At 44.6% G+C, this 20,956-nt stretch overlaps 1 protein-coding gene across 2 annotated transcripts in view; it reads right to left on the bottom strand.

Annotated features, from left to right (window-relative positions):
* Positions 1-17,266, bottom strand: part of TG (thyroglobulin) — a 216,760-nt gene extending 199,494 nt beyond the window's left edge. For both annotated transcript variants that reach the window (XM_075063253.1, XM_075063254.1), the window contains exons 1-8: positions 17,137-17,266; positions 15,353-15,461; positions 14,044-14,141; positions 12,580-12,783; positions 10,025-10,184; positions 4,103-4,209; positions 2,611-2,754; positions 1,325-1,510 (exon numbers count right to left, since the gene is read on the bottom strand). In XM_075063253.1, the coding sequence (XP_074919354.1) occupies positions 1,325-1,510; positions 2,611-2,754; positions 4,103-4,209; positions 10,025-10,184; positions 12,580-12,783; positions 14,044-14,141; positions 15,353-15,461; positions 17,137-17,200 (1,072 nt within the window). In that variant the 5' untranslated portion in view covers positions 17,201-17,266. The remainder of the gene's footprint in view (positions 1-1,324; positions 1,511-2,610; positions 2,755-4,102; positions 4,210-10,024; positions 10,185-12,579; positions 12,784-14,043; positions 14,142-15,352; positions 15,462-17,136) is intronic.
* Between the last annotated feature and the right edge of the window lie 3,690 nt (positions 17,267-20,956).

Genomic DNA, 20,956 nt, shown 5'->3' with positions numbered 1-20,956 from the left:
CCTCTGCTTAGATTTCCTGAGTTTGCAAAAAAAAAAAAAAATCTGCATGCCTGAGTTTCAAGCAGCCTCAAGTTATGTCACAAAAACCCATCAGAAGATCTCAGAGGAGCGGTCAGAGAGAAAACAACCAGCCCTGCCAGATGCAGAGGCCTCCCAGAGGCTCTTTTGCAATATCCTTGCTCATCAGCCTTGAAGGCGGGCAAACAGTTTCATTTTACAGTAAGCCCACCTTTACCTAAAGCTTATAGTGACTCTGGATCATGAGTGACACCCAAAATTGATTGTTTCTTTGTCTACATGGCATAACTATGTCTAGTAGACAGAAAAACTAATTTTGGTGAAGGCTGCTTGCATTAAGCCTTTGTAGCCCCAACCCTCCAGCACAAAGCTGAATATTTAGGCATTACTCTCCAGAAGGAAGGGTTTTAAACAAATCCTTCCCTGCCCCCATCTGACCCCTTTGACATTTTCCGCTGTCATCTTCCATTTTGGGCTCCAGCTTGATGCATTTTTTTCCTTAATGAAACTCCCTCGTTTCATGAAATGGCAGCTCACACACCTTTTCTTCATTTGCCTCTATGGGATTTGGCAACCTTCATGGTCAAGTAACACAGGGACAGAGATGGGAACAAGGTGGCTGGAAAGAGACCTCAGAAGCAATGCATCCCCACACCAGAGGCATCATACAAGTGCAGTGTCACCAACACTCTCAATTTTGTCACAAGCCTTGTGATATTGGGTGTTTTTCTTTAAGTCCCAGCTCTTGGAGTCAGGTGAATCTCAGCTTCTATTTCAAAACAAATGTAACTTTCTAGCTGTCATAATTAGGGGGAAATGCTTGAAAATATGAACCCAAAAGGAGCCAAAATCAGGAAGGCAAATAAAAGGAACCCACCATTTGTTTTTAAAATCTAATGAATTTTCAGGGCTGGATTCATAATTTCTGAATGCTTGGGCTTGGCAATATTGACAAGAGAACTAGTGCTGCACTTTTCACTCAGGGGACACTCCCATTTCAGGATAAAGGCAAGGAGAAAGGGGGCTGATGTGAGGTCCTGGATAGGGGGCCATCACTGGGTTGGATGGGAAGGAGATAAAGTCTAGTTGGTGGTACTGCTGTTCTCTCACAGTACCGTGTATTGTGCAGCTGTGGGGCAAGAGAAGAAAAAGGGGTGGAGAGAAAATAGAAGCCTGCAGGAAATTCTGACAGTAACTGTGGTATTTTGTTCCAAAATCTAACAAACCTTTCAGGAGGACTGGGGAGGATACATCTTGTGTGAAAATTAGTGCCAGGAATTTATTACTATATCACTCCAATACATACCACAAGTCGGGAGCTGCCCTTGTCTTCTTGTTCCCTGGATCTCCCGCCCCTCAGGGTCCACACACCAACACACTTCTTCCTGCTCGCACTGCACTGGGGCATAGTCCCCATTATCCTCACAAGACGGACTATAAGCATGTCTGAAGCGAATGGCTGCAAACCTCTCGACCTCACATTTAGAGGGGCCTGGAAGAGAAATGCTGCTGGTTATGGAGGAAAAGTGTTAAGTGTTGGAGAAAATCTGCATTCGGTCCTGGTTCTGTCATGTCTGAACAACTCCTTGACATTTGTTTAGGGAAGGCCCCGATGCTCAGATTTTTTTAATTGTTAGAATTCCTTCCTCAGAGTAAACAATAGAGACTAAAAAGTCAACACACTTCTCAGACATTTTAGTAGCTACTGCATAACTGTAAATGCAGTAATTTCTCATTCGATGGAGCAGGGCTACATACGCATTTGCTTTTAAAGTGGATTTAATGGTATCAAGTGGCCAGACAGTGTAAAATCTCTCTTTATCCCTGCAATGGGTCCAGCGCAGGCGATGGCAATAGGAGCCAGCCCCACATTTCCTTAACCTGGCCCTGGTAGGATGGTATTTGCATTTCCCGGACACGACAATCCCTGGGTTTTCTGCTGCAAATATTAAGACAAATGCTGGCTGTGCTGTGCTGTCTGTACACTAGGAATGGATCCAAGGCCACCAACTCATTTGACATCTGCCAGAGTGTATATAATGGTCTATATCTGTAGCAGCTTTAGAGGATGATGTAAAACTCTCATCATGCAACTACCCATTTGCAGTACAGTGTCTTAGCACAAGTGATCAAGCCTCTCTCAAACGGCTGTTATGGTGCTAGAGGGACTGAGAGTCTGTGCTTTGTTCTCCATTGACAACTGTCATGTCTGAATATATGCAGCCAGGGTCTATTTCACAATGCTATCCATGTGAGAGGGAAAAATTCCTTCCTGACCCCAAGAGTGATCAGTTAACACCAAAAATATGAAAGGCAAATGATTTCCGCCTAGCTGAAAGAATACTTGCTTCGGTAATGAGGCATTGCATTCTCATGGTGAGTGCGTGTTAAAAGTCCCCCACTGTGCCTGGTCTGCAGAGCCCCAGCTAATGAAGGTTAGCTCTTCATTTCAAGTAGTAGCAGCTCATGCTTTTAGCTCTGGAGGTTTCTAGTTCAGTCCCCTGTGTGCCAGCCAAGAGCATGGCGATCCCACTTGCATTCCAGAAGTCTAGTGTCACCCCTGGGACTCCGGTCTGGTGCTACTGTACTTACATCTGAACCTGCCAGAGGTCGCTAGCTGCACCCCCAGAAACCGTCTCTGCAGAATCCGATAGATGCTGGTCTCAGTAAATGTGTGGGCAGGTTGCAATGCGGTGAAAACTGTATCATAAACTTCCTCAAGCAGCAGTTCCAAGCCTGTGAGACAAGAGAGCCTTTCAGCACAGGTGGGGGGCATTTTAAAAAGAGAAGCTTCATCTGCCATTCATATACAGCTGAGAGGTGACAGAAATGGATGCCGCCTGCCAGACAAACATCGACTCCTCCATCATTCAAACTATGAAGCTAGATGATAGGCATTTGGTCACATACGTAGCCCCACTGAACTATTTGTGTGAGTGAGTGCCTACCTAAATGAGTGAGGACTGCATGATCTACCCCCTAAGAAACTATCTGTTTCAGGGGCTGGGTTGAGCTGCTTTGTGGTAGCTAAGCACGCTGTAACTCTGTGCACATGTGACTGGACAAACAGTGTCAGAATCACAGAAATGTAGGGCTGGAAGGGACCTCAGGGGGTCACCTAGCCCCTGTCCCAGCCTGAGACAGGACCAAGTAAACCTAGACCATACCTGACAGGTGTTTGTCTAACCTGTTCTTCAATGATGGGGATTCCACAACCTCCTTTGGAAGCCTGTTCCAGTGATTAACTACACTTATAGTATGAAAATTTTTCCTAACGTCTAATATTTTTACCTAAATCTCCCTTGCTGAAGACTAAGCTGATTACTTCTTGTCCTACTTTCACTGGACATAGAGACCAGTTGGGCACCGTCCTCTTTATAACAGACTTGCTGGGGCCCAAGGCAGAAAGCCAAAGCCCCACCACTTGGGGCTGAAGCTGAAGCCTGAGCAACTTAGCTTTGCGGGGCCCCTTGTGTCATGGGGCCTCAAACAATTACTCTTCTTGCTACCTCCTAGTGCTAGCAGAAAAACAGTTGTTGTGGCACAAGTAGACTGTGGAGTTTTTATAACATGTTTAGGGGGTGGGGGAGGGTGGGGGGGGCTCAGAAAGAAAAAAGTTTGAGAACTCCCTGCTCTACAGAGAAGGGAGTTGTGCAGTCTCCAGGTCCATTCAGTTCTGCTCCTCTTTGCTGAGACTGCTAATGAGGCAGCTGGCTGTGTTGGTGGCTTTCTGATATGCAAACAACCCAGTAGGAACTGGACTATTGACAGCAAGGACTCAACAACCATGGGAAAATAACTTTTGATCACAGCTAAACTGGGCTGGCCAGTGCAACTGATGATGCTTTGGTCAGACACTCTTAATGAGAAAATGTAGCTAGTAATCACCATCCTTAAGGGATCTTGCCACAGATATGTATCTGGTTCAATCAACTGCTGTGCCTGCTCACAGATGACTCCAGCTTAGCTCTTAGCTTTCTCACTGAAATGAAGCTGTGGTCCTGGTGTTTGTTCATTATCTACCCTTCTCTGAGGAATTCTGAGTCTTGTTACTAAAACAGACCAGATTTTGGAAGGCACTTACCAGTCTCTGCTAATTCCCGCCCCAGACTGTCAGCGCAGTAACAGTACCCAGAGACCTCTGGGAACATGCTTCTGAAGGAGCTAAATGTCTGGAATGCATCTGGAAACCTAAAAGGAAAAGCAACAGGTTATGAAGTGGAAAGTTTGTGGTGACCCTTTGACAATAACAAAGAAATCATATTCTTTCCCAAACTCCCACTGCAGGGATCACAGAACAAAGGCATTATGGCACTTCTGGGGCTAGTTATGTCAACCTTACTCCACTGTGATTCAAATTTTAGTGTTTCCTTTTATTAACAAGGCCTTAGACTATGGAGCAATGTGTCCTGGCTCCCCACAGATCAGGATTAGTCCAAGATTTGCCTTGCTTACTATATACTACAAGAGTTTATACATGTGTTTCCTCAACAAACGAGCCTAAGCACCTTAGTCCTGGATAACAGAACCCAACGAGCAAAGGGCAATGAGGTCATTTCTTGGTCCGATTTCAGGCCATTATTAGTCTTGTTATTAGCACCTAATGTACTAAAATGATGAAGGCAGCAGAAACATTGACAAATAATTTTGGATCCTGGTCCCACCTTTGAAAGTGCAGTAAAAATTGTAAAATGTGTGTCAGTGAGGCTAATGCAATTACAAATACCCTCTCATTAGCAGCTTTCCACAAAGTCACACAAGATGACAGAAAGCCTAAACAAAGAGGTTGTTTTTTTCCCCGTCTGCTTTCCACCCTGAATTAAGCATGAAACAGCAGATACAAACTAACACTAATCTGTTACATTATGAAAACATGGGTCAATGGATTAAAAGGAAAGTTTTTTTAAACATATTACAAGTGAGACTGACTCTTATTTCTGGAGATCAAAGAAGCTCTGGATTCTTTTAACATATTCTAGTAGTGACGATAGCCAGATTCCAGCAAAGGAATGATTTAAGAAGGAAACTTAATATGGTCAGAGTTGAAAAAGAAACAACCCATAATCTGTGTGATTTTAGCTGACAGCTATACCAGGGCTTCTTCAAGCAATTAGAAGATACAGTACTTTAGGTTCAGGCAGTATGGCAAATGAAACCATTTCCCCATGTTTTAATACAATCAGATTAGCATTATACATCCATGCTCATATTCCTAAATGTGATTTAGGCACACACCTCCCAACTGTGTGCAGTTGTGTGGTGAAATCCAGCAAAGGGCTGTGAAATTCACTACCAAAGAAGTAAACAGAATCAAATAATCTACTCAGGCTTTTCAACAACGATGGATGCTTTAATAAGCAGAAATAACGTATTACACCCTTACATACCATGGTGATTCGTGCTGTATAAAAACCTGAGACTGGGTGAGTGGAGGGGTAGATACATTCTGGACTGGACCCTGGGGTGCTGGTCAGGGATGTTGCACAAAGCAGTTTGAAGCTCCTCTTTGCTTCCCCTGGTTCTACTGCAACTGTATACAGGGCTGGTCCCTCATGCAGTAGCTTGTGGATACTACAGTAGTCTTGGGGTTGCTCTGACTAACACTAAGCTGCAACATTCCCAAGAGACCAAAACTGCAGCCAAGTATCAGTCTGGCGTAGGGCTGTCTTGGCCACGCTTCCAGAAGCGAAATGGGAGGAGGGATGTAAGAGGCCCTACGTCAGCTTTACACCACAGATGATCATTCATACTCTGGAACAATCCTCCATGGGCTGGTTAAATCATCTTTGGGGCCCCTTTACACTGCTGCCACACCCCAAGAGAGAATCTGCCCGTTAACAATAAAGTTGGCATGATAAAAGAAGAGCAATCAAATATCATGCTCCAGGACTTAGATGGATTGTTATTGGGATAAAGAAGAAATTCAGTAACAAATTATTAAAGCCAGAAGGGACCTGTATGCTCATCACAGACAGCTACAGCAGCATGGGAGCCAGCAAACACAGCTGTAAACAGGGGAGTCTGAGTGGGACTTCTGTTGGAGGAGAGGGTGGGAAGCCTATGACAGATACAGAGGCAGCAGTGGTAGTGACCCAAGCAGTAGAAGACACAATGAAGATGACTGCATGTGGAAGCTGCGGCATGTACATGATCCTGGAGGGGTACCTGAAAAGAGTTTTGTCTGCATGAAGTGCCGCCTGATAGAGCTGATAAAGGAAAAGATCTGAGGACTGGAGATGCAGGTGGAAACTCTGGTTGAGTTTAGAAGGGGGTTCGAGCAGATGATGGAGCAAAGATATGAGGAGTCTGAAGGGAAAAGCTCAGACTTGCAGATGGAAGCAGGACCAAAGAACTCTGAGGGGAGACTGCTGGGTGAGGAAAGTGAACAGTGGAAGCATGTGACTAAGAGAACCAGGCAGAGGAAAACACTGACTAGTGAAGGAAAAATAGAGCTTAGGAAGAGGTTTGCAGAGTTGGAAAATGAAGAAGGGGCACAGCAGGTGGTCGCTGAAGGTGAGAGGGCAAGGAAGAAGAGAAGAGCAGCTAGTCCTATAGGAAGAGGGCAAGTGTCAATGGAGATAACACCACCAAATATAAGCCCCAGGAGGACACGGGATGGGTTGTGGAGAAATGCAAGGATGAATAGGAATTGAGAGGACTTGCAGCCAGAGGGAACAGGGGATTGACCGGAGAATCACACCATCACCAGGAAAAGGCAGATCTACATGATTGGGGACTCCTTTCCGAGAAGAATAGACAGACCTGTAACCAGAGCTGATCCAGGGAACAAAAGGGTGTGCTCTCTGCCAGGTGGTAAGATATGGGATGTGGACCTGAGGCTGAAGAGGATCCTAACGGGAGTGGGAAAGAATCCGCTGATTGTCCTTCACATGGGAACAAATGATACGATTAGATTCTCGCTGGAACGGATCAAGGGAGACTATGCCAGGCTGGGGAAGATGCCTAAGGAAATTGAGGCTCAGGTGATCTTCAATGTGATTCTGCCTGTTTCTAGAGAAGGGCAACAAAGGTGTGACAAGATTATGACAAACAGATGGCTCAGGCAGTGGTGCTATAAGGAGGGCTTTGGGATGTATGGCCACTGGGAGGCATTCATGGACAGAGGACTGCTCTCTCGGGATGGACTTCACCTAAGTAGAGAAGGAAACAGACTTCTAGGACAGAGGCTGGCACAACTGATTAAGAGAGCTTTAAAGTAGCAATTGAGGGGAGATTGTTGGGAGATGTCCAGGTTCCACAACGGATTTTAACATTGAGAGGGAAGAAAATGAAATAAGAAAGGATACTGTCATGGGTAGAAGAATAGACATAAGGAGGAAGGGTAGTGTAGATAATAGTCTAATAGGTTATACTGGCCATGGGAGTCTTCTAGTCAATTCAGGTTCTTATACCATGCCAATCACTATGGCATCTAAACATGCACAGCTTTCAGACAGGCTGCTGGGTAAATACATTTCTGGACATGATTTTTTAAATAATTCAATTTAGAAATATACTACAGACAAAATTATGCCATGTGTAATGTGTGGATAGACACATGGTCATATCCTGGTATTGGTCATTTCTGTCCTGAGGTCAGAATATGACTAAATAAAATGCAAAAAGAACAAATCAGGCCCACATAAGAATGCATCTAAGACTGCATGTGCCTAGCTTAGAAAATCCACCCCTTACATTCGCTATTCCTTTTTTAACCATTGTCCCCACTATTTGCTTGTCCTTGTCCAGCAGTGGATAATGACAACATGGCCAAGATCTTAACTGTCATACCCAGTCACAAAAATGGCTGAAGCAGATGTGTGAACTGGTGGCTACATTCGTGTTTCTGTCCTATGTGTTCTGGGATGGGAGCAGGTGTAAAGAAAATGGAAAAGGAAAGGAGAGATACATGGATTTGTTGGTATCATCAAGGAAAGTGGGGTCTTGGCTTACATTATTGTTCATTTTTAAGTGATTCTAAGGAATCATCAGACTGTGCAGCTCCAATTGTATCCACCGTTTACTGACCATACCCAGTGTCAAGAAAAGTAGCTGGGTTGTGTTCTGTACATCAACAACCAAACAACACAGAGAGGTAGAACCTTCATGGAACTATGACAATTTACAGCAGCTGAGAGATCTGCCCCAGAAACTTTACTGCAGAGGAAATGATGCAGGAAACAGAAAGAAAATAGTGTGGCTTCTCAGCTCCCAAACTCCTACTTTTTTATCTCCGGATTTTGTTCTGCTGCTCAGCACCACAGCATCTGAGCACCATGGAAAATCAATAGCAATAGCGAAGTCCCTCATGGACTCCTTGAGTCCCTGGCTCCCCTCCTTATTATGCTTCAAGTAGGGTTTCTGGCCTGCTTTTATTTATTTCCATTCTTGTAAGGTTGATTTGTTTCAAGGTAATTTTGATTATTGCGGCTGGGGCTTTTTTAGGTAGAAGAGAATATTCATGTTTTGAGTGTCATTCTTGTGGTGCAAAGGAACCATGACCCAATGGTTAGGGCATTGCACTTTGGAAGACCTGGGTTCAAGTCCCTGTTCTGCCACAGGCTTTTTGTGTGACCTTGGGCAAGTCATTTAGCCTCTCTGCCTTAGTTCCTCATCTGCATAATGGAGATAATAGCCCTGCCCTACCTCATTAGGGTGTTGTGAGGATAAATACATTGAAGACTGTGAGGTGCTCAGATGCTGCAGTAATGGATCTATGTACGTTCCTAGAAAGCTGGAAGTAAAAACAATCTTGCTTGGATTTATACAGTTATATGGAAGCTACTCAAACCTAGTCCTGAAGCCACTTTCTAGGCAAAACTCCCAACAGGAACAGCAAAATGTCATTTTAAAGAATCACTTTCTTCACTCTAGTTGCTCTTTTGGCTGTCCATACCCACCAACCAACTAGTGAAACAGACACATTATCTTTCATGTGCCAAAATAGCCTCTTATGACACATTGACAAATTTGCACCAGGAACTTGGCCTGCCTTGCGGTACTTTTATTTTTTGCTTAAATTAAAGACCAAAACTCAGAACAACAAGATTCACATTTAAATTAGACTCTCTTGCCACTGGAATGAGCTTCAGCCAGAAGACAGGCATTACGTTTACTTTACTGCCCTCTAGTGGATAGAGACAAGAATGAGTCTGAAGTCATGACCAGTTAGCCGCATTAGAGAGGCAGGCAAAACTGTTTCACAGAAAAATTGGACTCAGTCTCAACAGCAGCTGTGCAAAAGAAGAGCTGTCCTCAGTCAGGTCCCCTTTTCCAATCCCTGTATCTCCATGGCAAACCTTACTACTTCCCTCCCTCTTCCTGCGTCTCAACAGGACTAGCGTTTCCTGCCCTGTCTGTGTGTTTTAATGTTTTAAAGTCCCCCAATGGCCTGCTCCAGCCATGAGAGAGCCCCGGTCTCTCTCTATACTCCTCTTTTCACCCTCTGTTCATTTCCCACTGGCTGACTTGCTGCAATGTCCTTTCACGCACCCTCACCACTGTGGGTGCAAGAGCCTCTGCTCTGACACCCAAGAGATGAAACAGCCACCTCACTGACTCTGCATCTGTGTCCAGGTCTCTAATGGGAACATCTTTCATTTCTTACCCGTTCCTCTTAATTTCTCTCTCCTGCTGCTCTTATCTAGCTCGTTCATTGCGTTATTTCATTCTGTATGGTGAGGGCTGCCTTGGATGACAGACACCGTACGAAAGACAATCATACTGAGATAGCTGAGGGTGCGTAAGGATACTCTGGTTCCATTGCCTGTGGGGTTGATGAGCTGGCTCTGGTTTTTAAAGCACAAACTGCTACTGAGTAAACTAACATAAGTCTATTCGCTTTTGGGAAATAGACGACCTGTCAAGCTCTTTATCTGGTCCAACCGGCAGAGGGAGACAAAGACTCACTGGGGTTAGTGTGGGCTACAGCTAGAATATGCAAGGATGTAATGACTCACGGAAGTCTGCAGAATTGCAACTCAGTTGCAGAAATGTCTGCTCTTACCTGTTATAACTGTGAACAAGATCAAAGACCATCATGTCCGTCATGTTGACAAATTTGCACTGGACAGGCGAAAATTCTCCATCTGCTGAGCACTGTGGTGGGCTCTTTTCCCCAACTCCATGCAGAATGCGACGGTCTCGGATCTCACAGCTCCCCGGACCTGAGGGAAAACAAGCATTCACTGTCAAGAATTCATCTTCCCACGACTGCGTGACAGCAAGCCACACAGATTCATAGATTCCAAGGCCAGAGCCATGACCAGGCAGTCTGCCCTCCTCTACAACACAGGCCATAGAAGTCCCCAAAATAATTCCTAAAGCAGATCTTTCAGAAAAACATCCAATCTTGATATAAAAATGGTTAGTGATGGAGATTGCACCACGACTCCAGTGAATTGCTCCAATGGTTAATTACTCTCACTATTAAAAATTTAAGCCTTATTTCCAACCTGAAATAGTTGTCTAGCTTCAACTTCCAGACACTGGATTACCTTATACCTTTCTCTGCTAGGTTAAAGAGCCCATAATTAAATATTGTTTCCCAGGCAGGTACTTACAGACTGTAATCAAGTCCCCCCCTTCACCTTCTCTTTGTTAAGCAAAAGAGATTGGGCTCCTTCAGTCTGCCATTATAAGGCAGATTTTCTAATCCTTTCTAATCATGAATTGTGGACACCTGAACTGGACACAGAATTCCAGCAGTGGTTGCACCAGTGCCCAATACAGAGGTAAAATAACCTCCAACTTTAGAGTCCCCTGATTATGTATCCAAGTATCACATTAGCACTTTTGGCCATGGTGTAGCACCTGGGAACTCATGTTCAGCTAATTAGCTCCCCCATCCCATCCTCTTTTTCAGAGTCATTGCTTCCCAAGATAGACTCCCCCATCCTGCAAGTATGGCCTACATTCTTTGTTCCCAGATGCATACATTCACATTGAGAAATATTAAAAGGCATATTGTTTGCTTCAGCCTGTAGTAGGAATAGAGCTTGAGACATAAGCCCTCGTATCAGAGTCCTTGTGTGAGGCCTGGGCTAAAGTAGTGGCCAAGCTTTGCTGATATAAAGCAAAGTTAAGTTGTGAGCAAAAGGCAGGCCCTGCTCACAGAATCTGGCAAGAACAGGGCTACTATTGCAGAAATATACATTCCTAAGTAGTGCTAGGCACTCACGTAAACACATTTCAGAAGGGTGGTACCTCAATACCAAACACAGTCACCAACGATAACAGGAACACACTGATCCATCCTAAAGATAAAGTCAGGATGACAGCATGATGGATAGAGATGTTTTGAATGAGCCAATAAGTATAAAGCAATAGGTGGCACCCAGATGCATCAGAGGATGGCACCCAGATATGTCAGAGGGGCAATATGTAACTTGTTCGTATCGGTGTATAAAGAGGTATCTCAGAGGGAGTGTCTTTGGCCAGTCTAGTGGGGAATGGAAGTCCCACCATTCACTGAGCTGTGTCCATTGTCATGGGCATACATGTGCTAGTGTAACTGTAGACATTGATCCGGTGAGCTAGGACCATGCTTTGTCGACAATAAACCTGGCTAGGTGCCTTCGTACCTTAACGGATCTTGTGATCATTGGGTGGTTCACTCGAGGTCTGCCATGCCAGCTGTCTGCGCAGGGCTGGGGTCAGCACACAGAGAGAACGCACATACATGCAGCCAAACACCCGACAACACATCTCAGTTTGCCGAGCAAACCACATCACTCTGTATCAGTGACCTGATCCATTGTTTACCACTCTTCCAAATTTTATGCCGGCAAACTTTATCAGTGATGATTTTTTGTTTTCTTCCAGGTCACTGATGAAAATATTACATAGTAGAGGGTCAAAAACAGATTTCTGTGGGACCCCATTAGAAACACACCTGAGCAATGATGATTCCCCATTTACAATTACATTTTCAGACTTATCAGTCAGCCAGATTTTAATCCATTTAACGTGTGCCATGTTCATTTTATTTATTCTAGTTTTTTTAATCAAAATGTCATGTGGTGTGAAGTCAAATGTCTTACAGAAGTCTAAGTATACTACATTAACACTAGTACCTTTATCAACCAAACTTGTAATCTCATAAAAAAGATACCAAGTTAATTTGACATGATCTATTTTCCATAAATCCTGTTAATTTGCATTAATTATATTACCCTCCTTTAATTCTTTATTAATCAAGTCCTGTATCAGCTGCTCCATTATCTTGCCCGGGACCAATGTCAGGCTTATAATTACCCACATCATTCCATTTACCCATTTGAAATATTGGCATAATGTTAGCTTTCTTTCAGTTTTCAGGAACTTCCCCAGTGCTCCCAGGCTTATTGAAAATCAACATTAAAATCCAGCAAGCTCCTTATCCAGCTCTTTTAAAACTCTTGGATGCAAGTTATCTGGACATGCTATCATCATCCCATGATTTGGGAAAGACAACTCTGAAATGTCAGCCAAGCTTATGACTTGCAATTCATCACACACAAGCTTTTATTTCCCTTCCTCCAAACATGAAATCAAATCTACATTTTGTTGAACTTTACTTACATCTTGTTGGCTTCCCCATCTGCCTTGTGCCATAAATCTCCATCCCTTCAGAGTCCACACACCAGCACTGGCCTGGCCCCACATCACACTGCACTGGGTCAAACTCCCCTGAATTCAAGCACTGCGGGACGTAGGAGATGGCACTGCTGTTGATGTAATGACTTTCCAAGATCTGCTGTTTTTGGAGCTGGCAAAAGGATAAACCTACAATAACCAAAGAAACATCATTAGTGGAAGATGATTGCTGGGCACAAAACCATTTATTTTTCTAGAGGACATCTGAGTTTTCTCTGGGCCACATCGAGACCATGAATTTGTTCTGTTGCTCAGTCAGGTTTGCCAAAGAGAGTGATAAAATATTGCAAGATAGCCTGGTATAAGTTTCAAATTAAATTCACGATTTTGGGGGACCAGGGAAGGATTTATGGTTTTAGTTACCCAAGAGAAACACAGCAATTCTACCTGACATCAGCTGAAATCAAGCAAAACCTACTGGCTTCAGGTGAGTTCTACTTCATGTTTTCAAGGCTAGATTATCAGACTGAGTTGGGGTCAGACTAGATAATCACAATGATCTCTTCTGGCCTTTGAATCTATCACTCATCAGCCAACCTAAATGAGAATCGACCTGTTCATAATATCAGTGACCTTACTTCATGTTACACCAGCTGATGGTCTGAGCCTCAAAATCCAAACTTAGGGGGTGTGAAGCCACATGAAGTGAAATCGTAATAGAAGGTTGGGAGTGATTAAAGCCATAACAAAGCTGTATCATGTCAATTTCTTGTTCTTTTCCATAAGATCCTGGGGAGGGGCACATTTTCTTCCCAGCTGCCATTAAAGCCATAGCCATTCAGTTCCTATTAAAAACAATTAGTGTTTTGTAGTAAATTCCTCCCATGTCCTTGCACCCAACCTGACTACTTGGGTGTGGCACCAGAAGGCAGATTTAGCCCTTAGAAAGTAAATGAGTAATTGTTCCTATTAAAACAAGTACTTGATCATGGAAGTGCAAAGGAAACAGTGAGAAATCCCACATGGAGCTTGCATTTGCATATGCTATTGCCACATGCTATTTGTAATTTTTTGTATGTGAAATTTTGGCACTTTTGAAAATTTATGCCTCATTTAGGACCAAACTCTGAGGGATGGGGGCCCAAGGCCCCTGTTTCACCCCCACTCCCACCTCTCTCCTTGTGCCCTTGCACAGGGACAGGCCACCATTGATTACACTGAGATAACTCACACAAGAAGGGATTGCTCAGGTAAGTGAAGTTTGCATGATGAGGTCCTGAGTAACTTAAAGATCTTCCACTGAGGAAGATTGATGAATCACCAGGAGCCTGCTGTTGCTCTCATTGACGTAAGTAGCCAAAGTTCACTTGATTTCAACAGTTGTCACACTGGGATGTAAATAGCTTTTTTACCACCACCCATGAAAAAAAGTGATGACCTCTGACTTACAGGCTATTGGAACTCCAGTCTGTTTAGTGCCTGGTACCTCAATACCATTGGCATCTACACACCAGCAGGAGAGGCCATCCATATTGCATTGCACGGTCCTGGGGAGAAGACACACATCATTATTTTCCATTGGCAACAGAATTGTCCATCAATATGAAATATACCTGTCAGCAATGGGACAGTCACAGGACAAAGAAGAATGTGACAACACAGCAGTGTCATCAGGAAGAACTGTATTCTAGAGATGGCTTTTAGGCTATTCAGAGCTAACTCTTTGGAATTCTCATAGGGTCCCTTCAGTCTTCATTCAATTCAGTGCCCAGCCCATAGTATGATGGGTGCCTAGCTGTGCAACCTCTTATCAGATCTACAATATGTTCAGAGACAGGTCTGAACAGCCCCAAATAGTGGGAAAGCTCAGATTCACTTTTTAAAATAATGCATTAATTTTTAATTATAGGCTTGTCTATCACTCTAGTGTCTAAGCATCACACACACATTAATAACCTTATCCTAGCAGCGCCCTGTGAGGTCGGAGAGTGTCGTTATCCTATTTGGGGGGATAAGGAACTGAAAGATAGCGAGATTAAGGCCCAGATCTCCAAAGGTATTTAGGCACCAAATCCCATTGATTTTAAAGGGAGTTAAGTGCTTAAATACATCTGAGGATCTGGGCCTATGTGATTTGTCCACAGTTGCACCACAAGTTGATCGCAGAACTCTGACTGCTAGTCCTGCACCTTAACCACACGACTATCCTTCCTTTCTGGAACTGGATCCAGATCCAGATCCACTCTGCGCAGGTCAGTCTCTTCTCTAACTCAAATCTAGGCCAGTCTGGTAATTTGAGAGTCCCAATCCAGTTGCTGGTCCCCCCGGACCTTTGTCCCAAGGAGGAAGTAAACTGTGCCAGCTCTATACCCGGTGCAGATTACTTCCCCTCTCCTCGCTCCAGCTCAGCTATGCAAGCTAGCACATTGGGGGTGGCAAAGCTTTGGCTAGAACCCCTCCCTGCTGCATTTGTGGGAAGGAGAGTAGCAATCCAATGGCTCTCTCCTGTGGGTTAGAACCCACCAGGTGTGTTGTGCAAAGGACAATCTGTCCCATCACATTTAAAACAGTCCTATTAATAGTAGGCACCCCATAGATAATTCCAAACTAGAGAGAGACAGAACGCATTCAACAGAGTCTGAAGCTGGAGCACAGGCCTCCTTATCCACTATGTTGGGGTCCAATCCTGCTCAGCCACAGAGCTCCCTTTGCCCTCAGTGGTACAGGATTGGGTCCACAGGTGGCTGTCCTATCTTACCGGAACTGGCCATCTTCCAAGCACTGAGGGACGTAGACTTCTCGTTCCAAAAAGGCCTTTTCCCTCTGGAGCTCACAGGGGCGGAGAGGCTGGGACTCAGCCTGGTACTCTGCATGCAATAAACAGGGAAGGAGATCACTGAGATTTCTCTACCATCCTGTTAGATCCTGAGCCTGGCTCAGCATTGTCTCCAGCAGTATAGTCTGTGCTGTCATTTTGGGTCTAGTTTTAAACATCACAATGGGGTTTCCCCTTCTTTGGTGACATTATTCCACAGTCGAACAGACCTCACAGTCAGGAGATTGCAGGGCTGCCCAGGGAAGCGGGGGGGCAAGTGGGGCAATTTGCCCCAGACCCGTAAAAGAATATAGTATTGTATAGTATTGCAACTTTTTTTTTATGGAAGGGGCCCCTGAAATTGCTTTACCAGAGGATTCAGGGGGGCTAGGGCAGGGCCAGGTCTTCAGCAGCAAGTCCCTCTCGGAGAGAAGGAGCCGCTGCCAAATTGCCGCTGAAGAATGAAGTGGTGGCGTTAGAGCAGCCTAAGTGTCGCCAATCGCACTCCTCTCCCCCCGCCCCCCACCACTTGCGGCACTTGTACTCATTGGGCGTTGCTCTGAGGCTTCAGCAGCACTTCAGCGGCGGGTCCTTCACTTACTCTGAGTCTTCCGCTGCACTGAAGGATCTGCTGCTGAAGACCTGGAGCGAGTGAAGGGCCCACCACCGAATTTCCACCGAAACTCAAAGCAACTCACAGGGCCCCTGCAGGGCCTGGGGCAAATTGCCCCACTTGCCCCCCGGGCAGCCTTGGGAGATTGTACCAGGTATTGGGTATTCTCAACTCCTAATGATCAAAAATCATGAGCTAGTCTCCTCCCCCTCACCCCTCCCCTCAAAAAAAATCATTAGATTAGCTTAAAACAATGAATTTTAAGAAATAATTCATTGGGAGTTGTGTTTGCCTGATGACTTCCATCTTGGCCAACACATCAGGGATTGAACCAGGGGCCACCAGAGCTAAAAATCATGAGCTGCTACAGTTTAACCTAAAGAACCAAGACTCTAGGACTTGTGGCAGTATCCACTCATATTTTCTGTACATTAGCACAGAGTGGGACAGGTAATGAACACTCACCAGTGGGTTATATTTATTTGCCTTCCAGGGTCACGTTTTTGAGCTTCTCTCTGTAACCATGAGGGCTAGAAACTTTTTTTTTTTTTTTTTAAGTAATGCAAGTTGAGATTCTGGTGTATTCACATTAATGTACCACATATCACAAATCTCATCATAAAATGGAATAATGGTTAATCAATATGAATAACCAGGGTGCCTAAATTTGAGACCATTCTCCAGGATCCTTTGTATTTCCCTGCTGCCCCATTCTTTTCACCCAAGCAGCTGTGTGGGCCAGTCAGTTCTTCCAGCAGCTTCTTTTGGAGTCAGCCCATGTCACATCTCCCTGGTGCATGCCGACGTCACAGAATCGGAGCTTTTGCTAGCCCCAGGAGCGTGGGCCGTAACTTGGAATCCAAACTCAAATCCCTGGCAGCGCAATGGCCACTGAGTCATTGGCACATCTCTTTGGTATATAAGATCAGTCTTGTTTATGGCGTATTGCCCAGCGTAATGGGGCCCTGATCAAATTCTGACCCTGTAGGTGCTGCCATAATATAAACAATCATTAATAATGATGTATCAGTGCCAGGTTCTCAGGTAGAGGCAAACGCAGTGTGGCTCCAGTCTGATATGCATAAGGGACAAGAACGAGTAAAGGTAAACTTACCAAATATATTGGCTGATGCAGTGCTAATAAAGCAGAAAAGGGTGCTGAGAAGTATGGGGCCCATCTTTCGATGCAGGAGCTATGACCCCTTCTTATGCTGAGGGATCAAGACCCTGCATGCTCTGCACTAGCTTCTGTCAGACTTTTATAGCAGCCATTGTTTGTTTGAACAAATTCACTTATGAGCCGGTAGACTGGGCACTAAGTAGGGTGACTGACGCAGGTTATATTTCTAAGAAAATCATGAGGGCCTCATTCACCTGGAACGTTCCCAGTGGATGTCTTCATCAGTCAGCTCTAATCTCCTCTCCAGGGAGCACTTGTACACCTAGTCACCCCAAAGGAGAATGAGCAGTACAAACAGCCAGACCAGATGCAGTTTAGTTTCTTTTCAGGATTATACCTGTGTGTGTCTTCACAAAATGGTTCAGTGTCAGTACAGTACAGATCTGCATCTGAAAGACAACCAGACAGACACACAACCAACACGTGCTGTCGGCTGTGTTAGTATATTTATATAACTAAAGCTAAACCATCCTTTGTCTGTGCTGTCTAGTCAGAACATGAGCTCTCTGCAGCACGGACTGTTCTTACTACGTGACTGCACAGTGTCTAGCCCCATGGGGTCCAGTGGGAGTTGGGGCCTGCAGGCGCTATTGCAATACAAACACCACAGAATCAGATTACCTGGCTTCTATTTCTTCCACTGCCACCTGGTTGCTGTGTGACCTTGGGCAAGTCACTTAGCAAAACTGAGGCAACAGAGAAGTTATCTATAAAAAAGGAATAACAACACTTAGCTTAACGCTTAACCCAGTGGTGACGTGAGGCCTCTCTTATTAATATCTGTGAAACATTATGAGATCCTGGCATTGAAATCCCCCTAATGAGTAAATCATCATTAAGGAAGGGTGGGAGAGGTTGTACTCATGAGAATGGGGAGCAGGTTGGTGAAGGCATTTCCTGTACTGAGGGTGAACTACCTCAGGAGGTGACTTTGTACAACTTGGGAATTCTGGTGGCTTCAATGAATTTTATCCAAAGAAAGTGGTTTTGTTTTTACCTTCTGTGTCCAAGACCCAGGATATGAGGGCCAAGACTGGCTGTGGCTTCTGCAATGCAGCATAAAGCTTCCATTGTCTGTACAGTAGAAACTGCAGCAGGTCCTGATTCTTGGGAGCAGAAAGCCATGTAAAAGCTGACTACAGCACATGACCTGGCTGGTTCAGCGAGGTCATTTGCTCACTGCTCACTTTTTGAGATGTATTTGACTTACAAATGGAATCATTTGGGTAAATATTACAGGATCACTAATACCACTTTTACTTTTAGTTCCTCAAAACATCCCCTGGACCATCTCAGTTCAGCCAAGACTGAAACAAAAACGCTTTCAGGGATAACTGACTTGTTGAGCTCTGGCACTAAGCACCACTTGAGCAGAGCTAGCTCTGCGTCAAAGCCCAGACATGTGTCTTGGGACAGGCACATTCAATGGGATGCAACAGCTTGTTGGGGTGGGCGAAAGTAGTTTACACAGCAATTTGCGCAATCCACATTCTTCAAACATGGTTAAAAGCACTTGAAGTCTATGGCCAGCCTGAAATTCAAAACAAATGAACCCCAGCCAATGACATGATGATAAAATGGAGAGAGGATCGACTGGTCCACAACACTGTCATCACCTCAGGACTCTTGCTACTGAAGATGGAAGTGCCCCTTAATTTTGTGTAGAAATGACTGTGGACAGGGACTGGGAAAGAGTCTGTAAACACTGCTTATTAGACCATATTGGCAGACTTCATTCCACGCAGTAATGATTTAGATGTCATTAAACTACTTCTGGAAAGAGTCTCTTTTCCAATAATGATTTGCAATGGCTAAATAAATAGAGCCGCTCTTAAACTCTAGACCAGCAGTTCTCAAACTTTTCTTTTTCCCCCCACAGACCACTTGAAAATTGCTGAGGGTCTTGGCGGACCACTTAATGATCTTTCCAAATGTTGTTTGCACCCTTAGCTAACTACTGTAAAGCGCTATATAAAAAAACCTTAATAATAAATTAACTTTTTTTGTTCTACAAATAAAAGCACACAACTCATATTTTAATATCAGTAGTCTTACCTTTCTAATGCGATGGATGTGCCCTCTCTCCCTCGCCGTAGCAGCCCCCAACCTAGGGCTGGGAAGGAGAGGGTTCTCTCCCTCTTTCCCCCACCACAACAGCCCCCATGCTGGGGCTGGGAAGGAGAAGGGGTCTTTCCCCTGCCACAGCAGCCACAGAGCTGAGGCTGGGAAGGAGGGTGGTCTCTCCCTGGCAGCCACAGCCCTAGAGCTGGGAAAAGTCGCCTCTTTCTCTGGCCACCGCAGCCCTGAACATCCCAAATTCCCCCCACCCCCTCTTCTCATCCCACTGCCCCCTCCCACCTACCTCCTATTCCCCCCAAGGCCACCACCTCACCTTACATGTGCATCTTCTCCAGTGTCCAGGCACCTAATTAGTGGAGCCATGCCTGCGCAACTCCACTAATTATGTTGGTAGTCCTTCATTCTCTCATGTGCAGCTGCCCAGGCATGCACCTTAGAGGGAACTATCTGAGGACCACCTGAACGGAGCTCGTGGGCCTGCTGGTAGTCTGCAGACCACAGTTTGAGAACTTCTGCTCTAGACTATGAGCTTTGTTGGGCAATCTTTATTGGGGTTGGGGAAGAAAGGGAATGGAAGGTGCATTGATAAGATGACTTTCTAAAAACATGAAAACTTTAGGGATAAACGACCTGATTTTCACTTCAGCCTCAAGTCTCCACTGATGCCCGCACAATTTTGCACACACTTTCCCAGCACAAACGTTTCTGTGCAGTTGTGTTGGGGTTTGCACGTACAAAACTCCATTAGATAAAAGTTTTGTGTATGAAAAATGTTACCACTGGTGCCCACAGGTGCCTGGCTGTACACCAGCAGTGTACAAAATGAGGCCTCAATCCGATTAAATGAGCCGAACAAAATGGGAGACTCCCATGTAGCTCAGGGAGAACTTTTGAGTTTGCAGTGCCAAACAGCCAACTTTGTCAAGTGATGCAGACACAATAGCTGTTTTTTAAAAATGCCATTGCTTTTCCAAGTCTATGCAACCAAAGATATTTATAACTGAGGGAATAGTCCTCGCTCCATTCCAATGAGTCCAGAGAAAGTAAAATTGTAGACTGATGTTACTAAGTATCATCTTTAAAGCTCACAAAAAAGACGAGTGGAAAGATGCATATTATAGCATTGGCCGTACCGTAACAGGCAGTGGGGAGATTTGTTTCTGAGCATGAATCACTTTTTCCAGTCTCTTCTTGTCAGGTTTTGGTTCACGTTGATTTTTGTTTCTGGCTGTGGTTTTTTTAAATTAAGATTTCCAATTAATCAAGTTATACAAATTACAGATGATTTCTTTGTCACTATATTTCTATACAGCCTCACTAGCCAATGCAATTTTGTATCATTTTGTTACTCAAGCAAAAGTTAGACGCATTCTGAACATCCAAGGAGCAGAGACAAAGGGTTGAGAATTTCCAGAGCGTAATTTAGCACTCAGGTAAGAAGCAGGGATTTGTAGAGGGGTCTTGTGTTAATTTTTCACATAATAATTTGCCATCGCGTGCCTATCAATCCATGAAAAAAAAAAATCAGTCTGCTTCATTGTCTCTAGCAATATAGATGGTCAGAGTCACAGAGTTTAAGGCTGGGGGGACCACCAGATCATCTAGTCTGAGCTTCTGTATATCACAGGGCACCAGCATCAACCAGCACCCACACGCCAAACCCAACCACCAGAAT

This window comes from Chelonoidis abingdonii, chromosome 2, assembly GCF_003597395.2.
Source record: "Chelonoidis abingdonii isolate Lonesome George chromosome 2, CheloAbing_2.0, whole genome shotgun sequence".
Taxonomy (NCBI): domain Eukaryota; kingdom Metazoa; phylum Chordata; order Testudines; family Testudinidae; genus Chelonoidis; species Chelonoidis abingdonii.
Note: the sequence above shows the minus strand (reverse complement) of the source record. Positions and strands in the feature narration are given on the sequence as shown.